Below are 17,452 nucleotides of genomic sequence, written 5' to 3'. Positions count from 1 at the left end.
CACAATTAAACATAAATCATATCGAAGACAAACATTTCAAAATTTTCCTCCATCAAATGCAATGCATAATTAACGGTAACGCGACCGTAGAGCCAAATTCTGCGTTGTTCCAATAGTTTATTTTAATCTGATGAAAAAAGGAACACATTATATGCCCTGTCTTGTTAGTATAATTGTTTTTTGACAACCCAATGCGCATTTGTTGAGTAAATGATTTTATTTTGAAGTGCCCCAAGCGGAAGTTATCGCCGATTTACTTTCGGGCTAACGCTGGACGCTGGATTATGCTTGAATGTTGGGGTTTAAAGTCCAAAGGTGAGCAAACACCTTTTTGATCGATTTTCACCTATTCTGCCCGATTTGTTTTTCATGACTTTTATCGACGAGGACTTCGCCAAGAGAAGCTACCGCGCAGTCGAGTCGTATTTGTCCTCTTGGTTCTCTTTCCGAAACATGTTTGGATTTACGTGTTGCATTTCTTTGCTTGTTTTGTTTTGCTTGCCGTCGCTTCGCTCGACTCCGCAAGCTAGCAGAAATGACGAACCCATCATCGGTGAGTCTCCTTCACGACCTCCTCCGTTTCCACACTTCTCCCCGAAAGGATTCATTTCTAATGTATGTATTATTGTGTCCATGCTCTTGTGAAGGTATACTGGCGCAAGATTTGTTCACGCCCAAAGAAAATCACAATGCTTACATCGCTGCTTCCTACGTCAAATTCTTGGAGGCGGCAGGAGCCAGAGTGGTGCCCGTCATGTCAGTTTTGACCATTCAAATCACCACCACCGCCACCAACATCATTATTTTCATGATAAACTCTTTACTTTGCAGGATCAACCAGACCGATGAAGAGTACAGGAGACTCTTCAAGTCCATTAACGGGTAAGCATGGAATGCCAGATTGCAGATTTTATTATTTTGGGACAGATACAGGGAGATGGAGACATTTCCACTGCGCAGTGACATTTAGATTAAGCAGAGAAGAAGATTAAAACAAAGCAACTAAAATATTCGTTCACCGTTGCTTTTGGCACACAGTGTTTTCTGTGTTTTATTTTTTAAACAAGCCCAATCTTGTCACAAATTTTAGACAAAGAACAAGATCCGAATTGCCTCCTCTCATAGAGAATGGGGACTTGGCAAAATTCGTGGAAATTGTTTCAAAAAACTTTACAAATTGTCATTGTTGCACTTTTGTGACCGACCACCAGCGTTCTTTTCCCCGGAGGCGGGGCCAGCATCTTCTCATCGGGCTACCAGAGGAGCTCCAAGATCTTCTACGAGATGGCCCTGGAGGTAGTCGGGTCGATCGCGCAACAAAGCGAGCTCGCCTTGGAGCCAAACATGTTAAAAACGCACGTGTGTCGCCTGCCGCAGGCCAATCGGAGAGGCGACTACTTCCCCATCTGGGGGACGTGCCTTGGCCTGGAGCAGCTCTTCCTCTTGACCAACGGCGACTCACTCCTCACGCGCACAAACACCACCGGCGTGTCCTTGCCGCTCAAGTTTACCAAAGGTAAGCAATGTTTATCGGTCGTTGACCTTGACATCGACCTTTATTATGATTTTTTTTTTCCTCCCACAGAGGCCAAAGGTAGCAGAATGTTCCTAGGGTTCCCCCCTGAACTCATGGATGCGTTGGCCTTGGAACCTCTCACCGAGAACTCGCACCAGTGGAGTTTGGCCATGGAGGTACCGTATTTTCACGACCGTACGTCGCGCCGCATTAAAGAGGCGCCGTGCCAGTCACGGAGCGATATTTCTGTATTTAACGCAAACGGAACACGCGCTGGATTATTGGACGCAGGCATGAAAAAAAAAAAACGTACGTTAGCTTAAACAATACCGTATTGTTTAAGCTAACGTACGTTAGCATGCAATCTAGCGTATGTCAAGCCTCTTTCTCTTAAAAAAATACCTGATTTGTTCCTTTTTATTTATTCTTTTACAGGCGTTCAACAGCAGCAACACACTGACCTCCTTTTACAAAGTTCTCTCCACCAACACAGACGGAAAAACTGAGTTTCTGTCCACGGTGGAAGGTAGGATTGACTTCAATGTTGTGCTTCTTCTCTCTTTGTGATTGACGGAAGGAACGCCTTGTGTCCTCTCCAGCGTTCGATTACCCCATTTACGGCACGCAGTGGCACCCGGAGAAAAACGCCTTTGAGTGGAGGCGGCCGTTTGTGGCGCACACTCCCTCGGGGGTGCGCGTGACTTTCTTCATGGCGGAGTTCTTTGTGAGCGAAGGTATGGAAGCGGCTCCTCGCTATTGCCTCCCTCCAATTGAGTCGTTGATGTCTGGTGCTTTTTGTTTTGTTCACAGCCAGGAAGAACTTCCACCGATTTGCCACAGAGGACGAAGAGAACCAAGCGCTCATTTACAACTTCAGTCCTGTGAAAAGTAGCGCAAACAGCATCTTTGAGCAAATCTATTATTTCTGACACCTTTGCACAACTGCTGCCGCCATGTTTACTATACCTCATGAAATGCACAAATAGTTGACAAAAGCGTCAACGACACTTTGTTCTTCCCTGTGAAGGAAAATTGAAAACAAATGTAATCTACTCGAACTGAATTCGGTTTAGGGCTTTGGAAAATGAAGCTTGTCACGACAACGTTGTTACTTGCCACGAGATGGCGCTCGAACTTTATGTTGTGTTTTAGCTTGGACACGAAACTGAATTTTCTTTATCCTGGGTGTATGATGGAAGATGCGTTAAAAAAGTCTGGATGCGGATTCGCAAGGAATTGTACAATAAACGTTGAGTCAAGTTTAGTGTGTGTACAACTGCTGCTGTTTATGCTACTCGGAAACAATTTACGGTAGTGCAACACAGGTTATTATGGAAGAGAAACATATTAAGTCTGACTTCAAATAATTGAAGAAAAAGTGTAAAACCGATGTCATTGTTTTTATTTTGAAAAATGTCATTCACACGTATTTGTATTTGGCTTCTCGGCCTAAGTGGAGCGAATGGTGAAATAAATAATTGTCGTTGTTGTTTTATTTATTTTTTAAACAAACACAAAAAACACGGATTAAATGAATTGCTGTCTGGGAGTATGGAGATATTCCACGATTTGCTAGAGATGCTCGATAAACAAGGCTACAAGGCTATTTGACCAAGCTACACCGAGCCCGGGAAGCAGCAACCAAGACCAGCTCTGCGATAGCCCACAAGATCGCGAAGAACACAAAGCCATTTCAGGACGGGTGATTTTGTTCAGGAGTGCTTGGTCTGGAGCAACAAAAGAAGTTCAACAAATCCAGGTACAGACCCTCTCTTATGGGAAGTTAAAATAAAACTAAAACTAGCATGTACTCTTAACAGTGTCAGGAAATGTTATTTGCGAATTTCAACGTAAAAATTTAATCGGTAACCAGAGTAGATCTCAAACTTTTGGCCTTGGCCCGTAACAATTTTTTCTGATTCTCATTTGACCAAGATGACCATGGAAAGGCGTTTTTTGACCAAAAAATTTACCATGAAAAGGCTTTTTAAAAAAGTATAGGAAGTTGCTTTTACAGTGAAAAAAACGACCATGTATAGTAAGGCGTTTTTAGCCAAAAAAAACGACCATGTATAGTAAGGTGTTTTTAGCCGAAAAAAACGACCATGTATAGTAAGGCGTTTTTAGCCGAAAAAAACGACCATGTATAGTAAGGCGTTTTTTAGCCGAAAAAAAACGACCATGTATAGTAAGGCGTTTTTAGCCGAAAAAAACGACCATGTATAGTAAGGCGTTTTTAGCCGAAAAAAGCGACCATGTATAGTAAGGCGTTTTTAGCCCCCTACAAAACGACCATGTATAGTAAGGCGTTTTTAGCCGAAAAAAGCGACCATGTATAGTAAGGCGTTTTTAGCCGAAAAAAACGACCATGTATAGAAAGGCGTTTTTAGCCGAAAAAAACGACCATGTATAGTAAGGCGTTTTTAGCCCCCTACAAAACGACCATGTATAGTAAGGCGTTTTTAGCCGAAAAAAGCGACCATGTATAGTAAGGCGTTTTTAGCCCCCCACAAAACGACCATGTATAGTAAGGTGTTTTTAGCCGAAAAAACGACTATGTATAGTAAGGCGTTTTTAGCCGAAAAAAACGACCATGTATAGTAAGGCGTTTTTAGCCGAAAAAAGCGACCATGTATAGTAAGGCGTTTTTAGCCGAAAAAACGACCATGTATAGTAAGGCGTTTTTTAGCCGAAAAAAACGACCATGTATAGTAAGGCGTTTTTAGCCGAAAAAACCGACCATGTATAGTAAGGCGTTTTTAGCCGAAAAAAACGACCACGTATAGTAAGGCGTTTTTAGCCGAAAAAAACGACCATGTATAGTAAGGCGTTTTTAGCCGAAAAAACCGACCATGTATAGTAAGGTGTTTTTAGCCGAAAAAAACAACCATGTATAGTAAGGCGTTTTTAGCCGAAAAAACCGACCATGTATAGTAAGGCGTTTTTAGCCGAAAAAATCGACCATGTATAGTAAGGTGTTTTTAGCCGAAAAAAGCGACCATGTATAGTAAGGCGTTTTTAGCCGAAAAAAACGACCATGTATAGTAAGGCGTTTTTAGCCGAAAAAACCGACCATGTATAGTAAGGTGTTTTTAGCCGAAAAAAACAACCATGTATAGTAAGGCGTTTTTAGCCGAAAAAAACGAACATGTATAGTAAGGCGTTTTTAGCCCCCCACAAAACGACCATGTATAGTAAGGCGTTTTTAGCCGAAAAAACCGACCATGTATAGTAAGGTGTTTTTAGCCGAAAAAACCGACCATGTATAGTAAGGCGTTTTTAGCCGAAAAAAACGACCATGTATAGTAAGGCGTTTTTAGCCCCCCACAAAACGACCATGTATAGTAAGGCGTTTTTAGCCGAAAAAACCGACCATGTATAGTAAGGTGTTTTTAGCCGAAAAAAGCGACCATGTATAGTAAGGCGTTTTTAGCCGAAAAAAGCGACCATGTATAGTAAGGCGTTTTTAGCCGAAAAAAACGACCATGTATAGTAAGGCTTTTTTGGCCCAAAAAACCTACATAGTATAGTAGGGCGTTTTTTGCGTAAAAATCCGACATAGTATAGTAAGGCGTTTTTTGCGTGAAAAAAAACGACAGTATAGTAAGGTGTTTTTTGCGCAAAAAAAAAGACAGAGTATAGTAAGGCCTTTTTGGCCCGAAAAAAACGGCATAGTATAGTAAGGCGTTTTTTTGAGTGAAAAAAACGACATAGTATTGTAAGGCGTTTTTGGCCCGAAAAAAACGACATAGTATAGTAAGGTGTTTTTTTGCGTGAAAAAAAACGACACAGTATAGTAAGGCGTTTTTGGCCCGAAAAAAACGACATAGTATATAGTAAGGCGTTTTGGGCCCGAAAAAAACGACATAGTATAGTAAGGCGTTTTTGGCCCGAAAAAAACGACATAGTATAGTAAGGCGTTTTTGGCCCAAAAAAAAGACATAGTACAGTAAGGCGTTTTTTTGCGTGAAAAAAAACGACACAGTATAGTAAGGCGTTTTTAGCCGAAAAAAACGACCATGTATAGTAAGGCGTTTTTAGCCAAAAAAAACGACCATGTATAGTAAGGCGTTTTTAGCCCCCTACAAAACGACCATGTATAGTAAGGCGTTTTTAGCCCCCTACAAAACGACCATGTATAGTAAGGCGTTTTTAGCCGAAAAAAGCGACCATGTATAGTAAGGCGTTTTTAGCCGAAAAAAACGACCATGTATAGTAAGGCGTTTTTGGCCCGAAAAAAATGACATAGTATAGTAAGGCGTTTTTTGCGTGAAAAAACGACCATGTATAGTAAGGCGTTTTTAGCCGAAAAAAACGACCATGTATAGTAAGGCGTTTTTAGCCGAAAAAAACGACCATGTATAGTAAGGCGTTTTTAGCCCCCTACAAAACGACCATGTATAGTAAGGCGTTTTTAGCCGAAAAAAACGACCATGTATAGTAAGGCGTTTTTAGCCGAAAAAACCGACCATGTATAGTAAGGTGTTTTTCGCCGAAAAAACGACCATGTATAGTAAGGCGTTTTTAGCCGAAAAAAATGACCATGTATAGTAAGGCGTTTTTAGCCGAAAAAACGACCATGTATAGTAAGGCGTTTTTAGCCGAAAAAAAACAACCATGTATAGTAAGGCGTTTTTAGCCGAAAAAAACAACCATGTATAGTAAGGCGTTTTTAGCGGAAAAAACGACCATGTATAGTAAGGCGTTTTTAGCCCCCTACAAAACGACCATGTATAGTAAGGCGTTTTTAGCCGAAAAAACCGACCATGTATAGTAAGGTGTTTTTACCCGAAAAAAGCGACCATGTATAGTAAGGCGTTTTTAGCCGAAAAAAGCGACCATGTATAGTAAGGCGTTTTTAGCCGAAAAAAACGACCATGTATAGTAAGGTGTTTTTAGCCGAAAAAAACAACCATGTATAGTAAGGCGTTTTTAGCCGAAAAAAACGACCATGTATAGTAAGGCGTTTTTAGCCGAAAAAGACGACCATGTATAGTAAGGTGTTTTTAGCCGAAAAAAGCGACCATGTATAGTAAGGCGTTTTTAGCCGAAAAAAGCGACCATGTATAGTAAGGCGTTTTTAGCCGAAAAAAACGACCATGTATAGTAAGGCTTTTTTGGCCCAAAAAACCTACATAGTATAGTAGGGCGTTTTTTGCGTAAAAATCCGACATAGTATAGTAAGGCGTTTTTTGCGTGAAAAAAAACGACAGTATAGTAAGGTGTTTTTTGCGCAAAAAAAAAGACAGAGTATAGTAAGGCCTTTTTGGCCCGAAAAAAACGGCATAGTATAGTAAGGCGTTTTTTTGCGTGAAAAAAACGACATAGTATTGTAAGGCGTTTTTGGCCCGAAAAAAACGACATAGTATAGTAAGGTGTTTTTTTGCGTGAAAAAAAACGACACAGTATAGTAAGGCGTTTTTGGCCCGAAAAAAACGACATAGTATATAGTAAGGCGTTTTGGGACCGAAAAAAACGACATAGTATAGTAAGGCGTTTTTGGCCCGAAAAAAAGACATAGTACAGTAAGGCGTTTTTTGCGTGAAAAAACGACATAGTATAGTAAGGCGTTTTTTGCGTGAAAAAAAGGACAGTATAGTAAGGTGTTTTTTGAGCGGAAAAAAGACATAGTATAGTAAGGCGTTTTTGGCCCGAAAAAAACGACATAGTATAGTAAGGCGCTTTTTGCGTGAAAAAAAAAGACATAGTATAGTAAGGTGTTTTTTTTCGCGAAAAAAACGACATAGTATAGTAAGGCGTTTTTTGCGTAAAAATCCGACATAGTATAGTAAGGCGTTTTTTGCGTGAAAAAACGACATAGTACAGTAAGGCGTTTTTTGCGTGAAAAAAACGACAGTATAGTAAGTTGTTTTTCGCGCGAAAAAAAAGACATAGTATATAGTAAGGCGTTTTTGGCCCGAAAAAGACGACATAGTATAGTAAGGCGTTTTTGGCCCAAAAAAAAAACGACATAGTACAGTAAGGCGTTTTGGGCCCGAAAAAAACGACATAGTATAGTAAGGCGTTTTTTGCGTGAAAAAAAAAGACAGTATAGTAAGGTGTTTTTTTTCGCGAAAAAAACGACAGTATAGTAAGGCGTTTTTTGCGTGAAAAAAACGACAGTATAGTAAGTTGTTTTTCGCGCGAAAAAAAGACATAGTATAGTAAGGCGTTTTTGGCCCGAAAAAAAACGGCATAGTATAGTAAGGCGTTTTTTGCGTGAAAAAAACGACAGTATAGTAAGGCGTTTTTGGCCCGAAAAAAACGACATAGTATAGTAAGGCGTTTTTTGCGTGAAAAAAATGACATAGTATAGTAAGGTGTTTTTTTGCGCGAAAAAAACGACATAGTATAGTAAGGCGTTTTTTGCGTGAAAAAAAAGACATAGTATAGTAAGGTGTTTTTTTGCGCGAAAAAAACGACATAGTATAGTAAGGCGTTTTTTGCGTGAAAAAAAAGACATAGTATAGTAAGGTGTTTTTTTGCGCGAAAAAAACGACATAGTATAGTAAGGCGTTTTTTGCGTGAAAAAAATGACATAGTATAGTAAGGTGTTTTTTTGCGCGAAAAAAACGACATAGTATAGTAAGGCGTTTTTTGCGTGAAAAAAAAGACATAGTATAGTAAGGTGTTTTTTTGCGCGAAAAAAACGACATAGTATAGTAAGGCGTTTTTGGCCCAAAAAAAACGACATAGTATATTAATAAGACATCAACAGCAAATCGGTTACGTTTTTCAGCAAATAATGGAGGATAAATTGGCCCCCGCAAAAAACGTTTGCAAAGGTGAATTGGTGATGTGATGTTATATAATGAACAACTTCTTTGACATGATTGCATAATTCATTTATTTATTACCAAATGCAGTACAGTATTTTCAGCACAGCCTGTCTGTAGAATATGTGTATTGCTGGAAAATAGCATAGTACAAATATAATTCTGTTTTTGTGTCATTTTAGACAAAGGTAATGAAGCTTTTGTTGTTGTGCTTCAAGAGACTTTGGATTGGGTTCACCCCCCACCAAAACGTTGGTGTGATATATATATATCTTTTTTTTATTACAAAAATAAAGGCTTGGCCATTAGGGCTGCTTTTAAGAGCAATAAATAGGAAAAATAAGTTAAAGCTTCAAACACTTTCAAGTACAATATTCCCTGGGTAATCCATACGTGACATTGCAAATGACATAAGCACCAATAAAGCCGACTGCCATCTTTTTTCCTCTTTGCATCCATTCATTTCATGATACAAATCAACATTTTCTGAAACACTGCTGGTAAGTCGAGTCACCCTGAGTCAAATAACAGCCAACTCATGACCTGTTTTTGGTTTAGTGCGCGTTAAAAAGAAGGACTACTTCCTCATCCCAACAGTGAGACGTCCTTTGGTTAATGCCTCCAATCTCCTCCTTTCGGCCTCCTCGGCTTTCCTCCTCTCCTCTTTGAGCTCCTTATATCGCCACTTGGGGACCTGCAGCAGGTGTCTGGCTCCATCTTTGGCGCTGCTCTTCCTGCGGACCTTTTCAGGTTCATAAGTGGGTGGAGGGGCCTTGGACACCCGCACCTTGGGGATGCTGAATCCCGGCCTCACGCTGCTCCTCCTGAGCAACATGTGCAGAGGCAGCAGGCTGGTCCTTCGTAGCTCCATTCCGTTGTAGGCCAACATTGCCAGGCTGGAGCTCCCGACTCGAGGTGTTGTGCTTTGTGTCTGCAGGCTGGCCCGACGGTCGGGTGAGGGCTTGGGCACCAAAGTGATCCGTGAGTTCTGGAACAGCTTCAGGTGGGTGTCCGCCCTGTCCGGATTGATGGCGGTGAGCTCTTTGGCCCGCTGATGATGGAGGATCTCGGGAACTGCGTAGCGGCGTTTGCCCACACTCGGGGGGCTGTCGGGACACACCTAAAATACAAGTGGCATTGTCACAACTTTCCAGAAGCTCAAAAGGCAATACCCGGTGCGCTCGGTTTAGGACGGGATTGACATTAGGAGGCTATGGGGTTCTGCTGTGTTTAGGGTTGTGTGCCGTGTTGCTACAAATGTTTAATCGCCGGCCAACTGCAACACCACAAGAGTACAATTTCCGTCTCGTAATCGGTGAACGTCAAAGTGGTTATTATAAACAAAGAGGAAATGTGTTCACAAATCCTATTCAGTCCATTTTAGACCATTTCCTCATTCGAACTCGGAAGAGGGAGTGACTTTCCGGCCACTCACCGTATGACAAGTCACGGCGATAAATGGGCTCCTGATGGCAGTCGTCACAGTCACCAGGTGGTCGATGACTCCGGCGTCCTCGGGATTGGTGACGTTGGCAACGTTGAAGATGTCGCGCACGGTGTCGCTCAAGCGCTTCAGACAGCCTCGGGGCTCCCGGGCTTTGGCCACCATTGATGCCAAGGGAGGCCATTCTAGACTGAGAAAGTCATGTTGCTGTGAGCCTTCAACTGGAGCGAGGCGCAAGACCAAGAGGAGCAATTTTGTTTTTTACCTGTACGCGTCACTTATTTGATCCGGTGTGGATCGTTCCATCAGTCGGGCCATCACCCAGGCAGTTTCATAGCGCCCAGTGAACAAGGCCCACTCTCTGGCGGTCATTTGGCGGCCACAGTCTCGAGCGTTTAGGGTGGCTCCTGATAGGAACAAGAGGAAATGAGTCAGATCTTCGATGATGTTACACTCTCAGAACTCCAACGCTTCAGGGTGGGAACACCAACGACTTCAACAAAACGGTCAAACGACTGTACAAATGTAACAAATTTAGTGGTGCTGCGAACAATTTGGACTTGACGTACAGAAATTCTCCTCACCCGCCATCATGAGCGAGCGCACACATTCAACGCGACCCTGCACGGCGGCTTTCATGAGAGCAGTGAAGCCGTGACAATTTCTCCTCTCGATGTCCAAGCCCGAGTAGTAGTTGAGCAGGTAGTTGGTGATGGTAATGTGACCTAAAGAAAAGACAGACACGAACAGAACAGATCAGAGTCCTTCGTTGCCGAGTTATCGAAGGCATTTTTTGGCATCATTTTGTGAATGGAGTCGGGCGTTTTTTGCGCGAAAAAAACGACATAGTATAGTAAGGCGTTTTTTGTGCAAAAAAAACGACATAGTATAGTAAGGTGTTTTTTGCGCGAAAAAAACGACAAAGTATAGTAAGGCGTTTTTGGCCCAAAAAAAACGACAGTGCGCGAAAAAAACGACAGTATAGTAAGGCGTTTTTGCCTCGAAAAAACCGACATAGTATAGTAAGGCGTTTTTGGCCCGAAAAAAACGACAGTGCGCGAAAAAAACGACATAGTATAGTAAGGCATTTTTCGTGCGCAAAAAAAACCGACATAGTATAGTAAGGCGTTTTTGGCCCCAAAAAAAACGACATAGTATAGTAAGGTGTTTCTTGCGCGAAAAAAACGACATAGTATAGTAAGGCGTTTTTGGCCCGAAAAAAATGACATAGTATAGTAAGGCGTTTTTCGCGCGCAAAAAACGACATAGTATAGTAAGGCGTTTTTGGCCCGAAAAAAACGACATAGTATAGTAAGGTGTTTTTTGCGCGAAAAAAACGACATTGTATAGTAAGGCATTTTTGGCCTGAAAAAAATGACATAGTATAGTAAGGCGTTTTTCGCGCGCAAAAAAAAATGACATAGTATAGTAAGGCGTTTTTGGCCCAAAAAAACCCGACATAGTATAGTAAGGCGTTTTTTGCGCGAAAAAAACGACATAGTATAGTAAGGCGTTTTTGGCCAGAAAAAAACGACATAGTATAGTAAGGCGTTTTTGGCCCGAAAAAAACGACAGTATAGTAAGGCGTTTTTGCGTAAAAAAAACGACATAGTATAGTAAGGCGTTTTTTGCGCGAAAAAAACGACATAGTATAGTAAGGCGTTTTTGGCCAGAAAAAAACGACATAGTATAGTAAGGCGTTTTTGGCCCGAAAAAAACGACATAGTATAGTAAGGCGTTTTTGCGTAAAAAAAAACGACATAGTATATAAGGCGTTTTTTGCGCGAAAAAACGACATAGTATAGTAAGGCGTTTTTGGCCCGAAAAAAATGACATAGTATAGTAAGGCGTTTTTTGCGCGAAAAAAACGACATAGTATAGTAAGGCGTTTTTGGCCCGAAAAAAACGACAGTGCGCGAAAAAAACGACAGTATAGTAAGGTGTTTTTGCCTCGAAAAAAACGACATAGTATAGTAAGGTGTTTTTGGCCCGAATAAAACGACAGTGCGCGAAAAAAACGACATAGTATAGTAAGGCGTTTTTGGCCCGAAAAAAACGACATAGTATAGTAAGGCGTTTTTGGCCCGAAAAAAACGACATAGTATAATAAGACATCAACAGCAAATCGGTTAAGTTTTTCAGCAAATAATGGAGGATAAATTGGCCCCCGCAAAAAACGTTTGCAAAGGTGAATTGGTGATGTGTGAGTCGGGCGTTAGTGCTACTGACCTGCCTGCGCCGCAGTGATGAGGGCCGTGTTCCCCTCGCTGTCCTGCCAGTTAACGTCCAGATACGGGCACTGGGACAGCGCTATGACAACGTCAACGTAACCCTGGTAACAAGCAACCAGCAGCCCTGTCTGAGACGACAAAAAGTCAGAGCATGAAATGAGGGAAACACACGCAAGATTTGTGCTGTCACGTTGAACCCCGAGAGATGCAAAATCCGAGCAGAGCAGCGCCGGTAGGCACGGACGTTTGTGAATTCATGTGACATGTTTTCACTGCAAACCGAGACATGTTGAACTCAGCGGAAAAATAAGCAAGAGTCGCCGTCAGATTTTTGGGTGCCCAGAAAAGGAGTTGCTGTTTGTGTGCGTACGTGTGAATGTCGCTCTGTGTGGGAGTGATGCTCATGTTTGCCACAGCGATGACCCTGGAAAATTCAGCTGAAAGTAAAAGTAAAAGTTGGGTACTTTCTTGGCAGCCAGAAGTCAACACAAACAAAGTTAATGATGGCCGAGTACAAATTTACTCTTCATAGAACCGCGCCTTTAGCTCTGTTTTGTATACTGTATATGCTATTCACATCATAACTCACTCTCTGTCTCTCTCATATATATATATATATATATATATATATATGCACACACACACATATATGCGTGTGTGTGTGTGTACACAGCGTTTTACCAGGCTGTAGGAAAAGTGTGACATATTTTGAGCGACGAAAGATAATACTTGTTTCTAGCAACACTGACACCTAGTGTACAGTCAGAGAACAGAAGAGAAGTGATAACAGTTTTTGACGGACACTTGCAATGTACCTTCCCAAGCCACGCAGAACCGAAACATAAGGATGAAAAAGAGTCGCATTGGGCTCTTGTCGTTAGTTTCATGATATTCTTCAATATTAAAATTGGTCTATATGAACAGCAGCTCATAAAGGAGGGAATGCTCTGCAACTCTCAGGTTAGTCCCGGAGAAACAACCGGAATGATAATTAAAAAACAACAACACCAACATCCAATGTTATACTTTGTACATTTGAAATGACACAACATAAAATCCCCACCGACAGAGTATTTGGAATTTCCCTGAGTGCCGGCTGCTTGCGGCAGAATTTATAGCCCATGCGTAATGGACATGATGCAAAACAAACACAACTATTAAAACAAGCCAGGCTGTCAGCCGAGTGCATGTAATCACATTAACGTCATCAGGCCCCGGAGCCACGAGGAGACAAAGGGGGAATGTTTGTCGGCAATCCTTGGTGGATTGTATGGAAAAAACTTCACTTGAACCACATGTGACTTTGGTCCACGCAGATCTGTTTGCTTGTACACATGCCAGCCTGTCTCATAGACACATATGCACATTCAGTGTTGGACTTGTTCCCCAAACCAATTTCCGACCCAAACTACCGCAACAAAAAATGCCGGTTGTGTTGCATGTTCGATCACGCAAGAGAAATGTGGTCAAGTTATTATTCGCATCCTCTTGGGACGATCCACGCCAGAAATAGAACATCTTATCTTTATCACTCACAGGAAGAGAGATGTCATGATCTACTGCACTCATTAGGACAGTCAACTGTGGTGTAATTGTGTACAGCATGACGATAGAGTCGCGGGGCGACTACGTCATGAGTGTGCGCCGAGAGCGGGAGACGAGAGAGTGATTAGAGAGAGGATACACGTTTCGGAAAAGCTCAATAAAGTTACCCACGTTAACACGACTCACGTGTGCCTGACTTGATAACACGACATCAACCTCTTGATTCATTAAAATGATCCAAGCATGTCTCTCATATAGCCGGTCTTTTTTTTTTTTTTTTGCAAAATAACAATAATAATAATAAATCATGCAATCCACTCAATGATGAACGTGTGAACACTCCTGTCTGGAGCGATATCAAATCACATGTGCATGATTTTGATTTTTTTCAATCGTTCACGTTATCTGGGCTACTGCTATAGCATCGCTTGGGCTGATGGCGCTGTTGTCCTGCGCTCATATTTATCATACAATCTAACAACATTCTGTGTTGGTCCTTCCTTGTCTCCTCTCCTGCACTCACCCTGTTTGGAAAATGTGGTCGACAGGCGCTAAGCGGGGGGGCTAACGAGAACAGTGGCCTCATTTAAACTTAATGGATTCTGTGTGTGTGTGGGGGGGGGGGGGCACAGGGGTGTTTGCGTGTGCAAGGATGTTGAGTCAGGATCATAGTCTTTCCCAGAAGGGGTTAAAAGGACACTATATTTTTGCCAGGGGGTACAACTATAAAAATATAGACCAAGTTCCACAGCTTGTACTTTGCAGACTGTAGCCAATTAGAGACCAGATGAAACCAGTAAATTAATCTTATGAAAAACAATCTTATGAGACATCTTCGGACTACAGGAGTATTAATTTCTCAGTGTTTTATATTTCTTTGTCTTTTTTTTGTCATCTGACTACACAGAGGTTTCAGCAAGGAAATGAAAAGTGTACTAGCAACCATAGAACAGGAAATAGTACTTATTGCCACATTTCTTCTTGCTACAATATGAGCAATGCCGTCACACATATGCTATAAGACGGTCCCCTCATATATTATCTTACACATATCTTCAGTCAAGCAAGACTTCTTTATTTTAAATGTTGTTTCGAATGGTTAGAGTCTACGGAAGCGACAAAGTTATTCACTTCACATGAAAAAAAAAATATGATTGTGTTCAATTCTGTATTTTGATTAGGCAAAACTGGCCCAGTAAAATGGTATTACATAGAGGCCAGACTGTATCCTTCCCACAAGGCCTTAAAATAGTCCTGTAAGCCTCTGCACAAAGCCCAGGCTTAATTATTTCTCTCCAGAATCGGATACGCCCTAACTGATCTTAGTGTGTAAGCAAGATAGGGCGTTTAAACGTGTGCTCCTGCATGGAGTGCCTGCGTGGGTTTTCTCTGGGTACTCCAGTTTCCTCCCCACATTGCAAAAACATGCACGGCAGGTTAACGGAACACTCAATATTGCCCCGAGGTGTGAGTGTGAGCACGGATGGTTGCTCGTCTGCGTGCACCCTACAACTGGCTAGCAACCAGTTTAGAGTGTTACCCGCCGACTGTCCCAAAGACAGCTGGGATAATCTCCAGCAAGGCCCACCACGACCCTTGTGACGATCAGACGATTAGAAAATGGATAGAGGGACGGACAGATGGATACACACTGTGCACGCACACACACACACATACAAATTATATATATATATATATATATATAATCTTATGGAATATATATATATATATATATATATATATATATATATATATATATATATATATATAGATAGATATACAGATATATAATATATATAAACAATGTAAATTTTACAGCCATATAATAATCACCTTTTGTGATTATTTTTCTAGCCTCATTAATATGATCCTTGCTAATTTAAGATCCCCATTTTATGATTAACATTGTACACGTTTTACATGCGCGTTGAATTGATTCATGTGTTTGTCTTTACCTCATTTACCATCGAGCTGCCCTATTTAAATTTCCAATGTTAATGTAACGTACATTTTAAATAGAAACGTGGATCTGTATTGCCCTCTAAGGTGAAGGTTAAAAGCCCTTGAAATTGGGTAAAGCGTGGCTGTGTCCAAGTGTCAATAGTGGAGGTGGCCCCCACGTCGCGTGTTTCTACGAACGACCTCCGTACCCTGTTGTTCCGGTCCGTCTGCGTGACCTCCTCCTCCGCCAGCCCGTGCCGTATCATGATCCGTACGACGGCGACGTTGTTGGTGCAGCACGCCCGGAAGAAGGAGACGGGTTCCAGACTCTGCGGGGACGGGCAGTCCTCGAACGCATCATCGGGAGGGTAGAAGGAGTCGTCGGACACGATGCTCCTGGTGTCGTCCAAGTCCTCGAAGTCAACTTCTTCGAAATCCTCCTCCTCGTTCTCTTGGCCCAACTCCCACGAGCCGCGGTAGTCTTCCTCCTCGACTATGGCCGGATGGGTTTGAGCGACGCCAGCGCCGTCTTTTAGCTGCTGGAGCTGCTTGACCCGGAGCGACGCTGCGACCCCTCCGTCCCTGTCGTCCGTGATCAGCACCATCTAACTCGGGGCGAGCGCTGACTGGCGAGCCGGGCGCGGGCATAGGACTTGCCGTCTCCTCCGGCCTGGATTCCGGGCAAACTTTTCTCAGCCGGTTACGTGCCCGACGGGATTCGGAGTCACTGCACGGGCGCGCAATTTTTTGAATGAGCGCAAAGTTGCACGTCCAAAGAGGTCCCAAGTCTGCGTGTGAGAGGGAGAAGAACACGTTTGAAAACGCTGCGCCCAAACGTGACATGTAGGGCGGGGAGAGAGACACAAACCGAACATGCAGTCTCTTAATCCGATTACATGGCTCCGGGACAGCCCTCTATTTCACACCCCCCCCCCCCCCCCCCCATCTCTCTCTCTCTCGATTAAAGGACAGGCTATCCTCGGTTTGCAATGGTATTCCGCTACTACATTGGGGACGGAACATTATCAGTAGACGGAAAAAGCACTGTATTGCGCCCCCCCTACCCCCTTCTCAAAAATGTTATTTGGAACACCTTTTCATCAGGTGCAGCTAGGGCCGGACTGACCTGTCACCTTTGGACATGGCGGGCCGGTGTCTTGGGGGCTCAACACATTCATAATACAAGCAGGAGCAAAAACCTACGTAAAAAGCAGCGTTTAGAATCGTGAAGAGATTTTGTGTGATTGTGCCTTAAATATGATTTGGATGAATAGGCCGAAAAAAAAATGTGTGTCATTTCCCTAATTGCAGAGTGACGTAGAACATCGCTTGGTTCATTGAAAGCACAAAAAGGTGCCTGTTTTTATACCCACGCGTTGTGATGTAGGACTCGCATAAGTAGCAATTAGCACAACTTGAGCCACAGCATCAATTTCGCATTCAAATCTTTTTCTCATGGACAATCAAAGCAAACCAAAGTCGTTTGGTGGATGATTCAGAGGGCCACCGAGGACTGTAAATAAAATGTGATGGCTGTCTCGCGTGGCTTTTTTGTGTGTGGACAAACACGACTGTACGCTCCGGACCATTTATGAACAAACCATTTATGGGAAGAAGTTGGTCGTTTAATTATGGGGGCCAAAAAGAAGCCTCATCATTGCACAAGCGGTTTTATTTGTGTTGTCATATATGAACACAAGTACTGATATAGAAGTCGGTAATCTCTTTCGGTATTTGTCTCTTTATGACAGCACCAAAGAAACGGCTAAGAGGAAAAATGTCTTGAGAAGCACCCACATATATTATGAATTTTTATGAGTGACAGTTTGGACCCAACACAATTGAATTCCCTTTACATTAATTTGTGTGGGATATTCATTCATTCATTCATCTTCCGTACCGCTTGATCCTCACTAGGGTCGCGGGGGGTGCTGGAGCCTATCCCAGCTGTCTCCGGGCAGTAGGCGGGGGACACCCTGAATCGGTTGCCAGCCAATCG

At 42.5% G+C, this 17,452-nt stretch overlaps 2 protein-coding genes across 4 annotated transcripts; one reads left to right on the top strand and one right to left on the bottom strand.

Annotated features, from left to right (window-relative positions):
• Nucleotides 1-223: 223 nt before the first annotated feature.
• On the top strand, nt 224-2,780 carry ggh (gamma-glutamyl hydrolase (conjugase, folylpolygammaglutamyl hydrolase)). 3 transcript variants are annotated; one of them, XM_052054687.1, is made up of 10 exons: nt 224-315; nt 527-553; nt 648-756; nt 832-882; nt 1,212-1,296; nt 1,378-1,516; nt 1,586-1,692; nt 1,952-2,042; nt 2,116-2,250; nt 2,327-2,780. In XM_052054687.1, the coding sequence occupies exons 1-10, from the start codon at nt 285-287 to the stop codon at nt 2,443-2,445; spliced, it is 894 nt and encodes a 297-aa protein (XP_051910647.1). In that variant the 5' UTR covers nt 224-284; the 3' UTR covers nt 2,446-2,780. The 3 variants fall into 3 exon arrangements, with proteins under 3 accessions (XP_051910647.1, XP_051910648.1, XP_051910646.1); XM_052054688.1 differs by lacking the exon at nt 527-553 and having other exon boundaries at nt 230-315; XM_052054686.1 differs by having other exon boundaries at nt 246-553.
• Nucleotides 2,781-8,423: 5,643 nt separating this feature from the next.
• Nucleotides 8,424-16,739, bottom strand: ankrd33ba (ankyrin repeat domain 33ba). Its single transcript, XM_052054672.1, has 7 exons — nt 16,587-16,739; nt 15,663-16,241; nt 11,966-12,095; nt 10,321-10,461; nt 10,002-10,143; nt 9,728-9,926; nt 8,424-9,412 (listed from the first exon to the last, which is right to left on the bottom strand). The coding sequence occupies exons 2-7, from the start codon at nt 16,056-16,058 to the stop codon at nt 8,870-8,872; spliced, it is 1,551 nt and encodes a 516-aa protein (XP_051910632.1). The 5' UTR covers nt 16,059-16,241; nt 16,587-16,739; the 3' UTR covers nt 8,424-8,869.
• Nucleotides 16,740-17,452: the final 713 nt, after the last annotated feature.

This window comes from Hippocampus zosterae, chromosome 20, assembly GCF_025434085.1.
Source record: "Hippocampus zosterae strain Florida chromosome 20, ASM2543408v3, whole genome shotgun sequence".
Taxonomy (NCBI): domain Eukaryota; kingdom Metazoa; phylum Chordata; class Actinopteri; order Syngnathiformes; family Syngnathidae; genus Hippocampus; species Hippocampus zosterae.
This window is presented reverse-complemented; position numbering and strand designations above follow the sequence as displayed.

Bases quoted from the DNA above. Each gene is read 5' to 3' on its own strand.
- ankrd33ba (XM_052054672.1), bottom strand. From the start codon at position 16,058: ATGGTGCTGATCACGGACGACAGGGACGGAGGGGTCGCAGCGTCGCTC. The intron at 12,096-15,662 runs GTACGGAGGTCG...TTGTCGTCTCAG, and splicing joins AGACGGACCGGAACAACAGG to ACAGGGCTGCTGGTTGCTTG. The intron at 10,462-11,965 runs GTCAGTAGCACT...TCTTTTCTTTAG, and splicing joins CATCACTGCGGCGCAGGCAG to GTCACATTACCATCACCAAC.
- ggh (XM_052054686.1), top strand. From the start codon at position 370: ATGACTTTTATCGACGAGGACTTCGCCAAGAGAAGCTACCGCGCAGTC. The intron at 1,297-1,377 runs GTAGTCGGGTCG...CGCCTGCCGCAG, and splicing joins TCTACGAGATGGCCCTGGAG to GCCAATCGGAGAGGCGACTA. The intron at 2,251-2,326 runs GTATGGAAGCGG...TTTTGTTCACAG, and splicing joins GGAGTTCTTTGTGAGCGAAG to CCAGGAAGAACTTCCACCGA.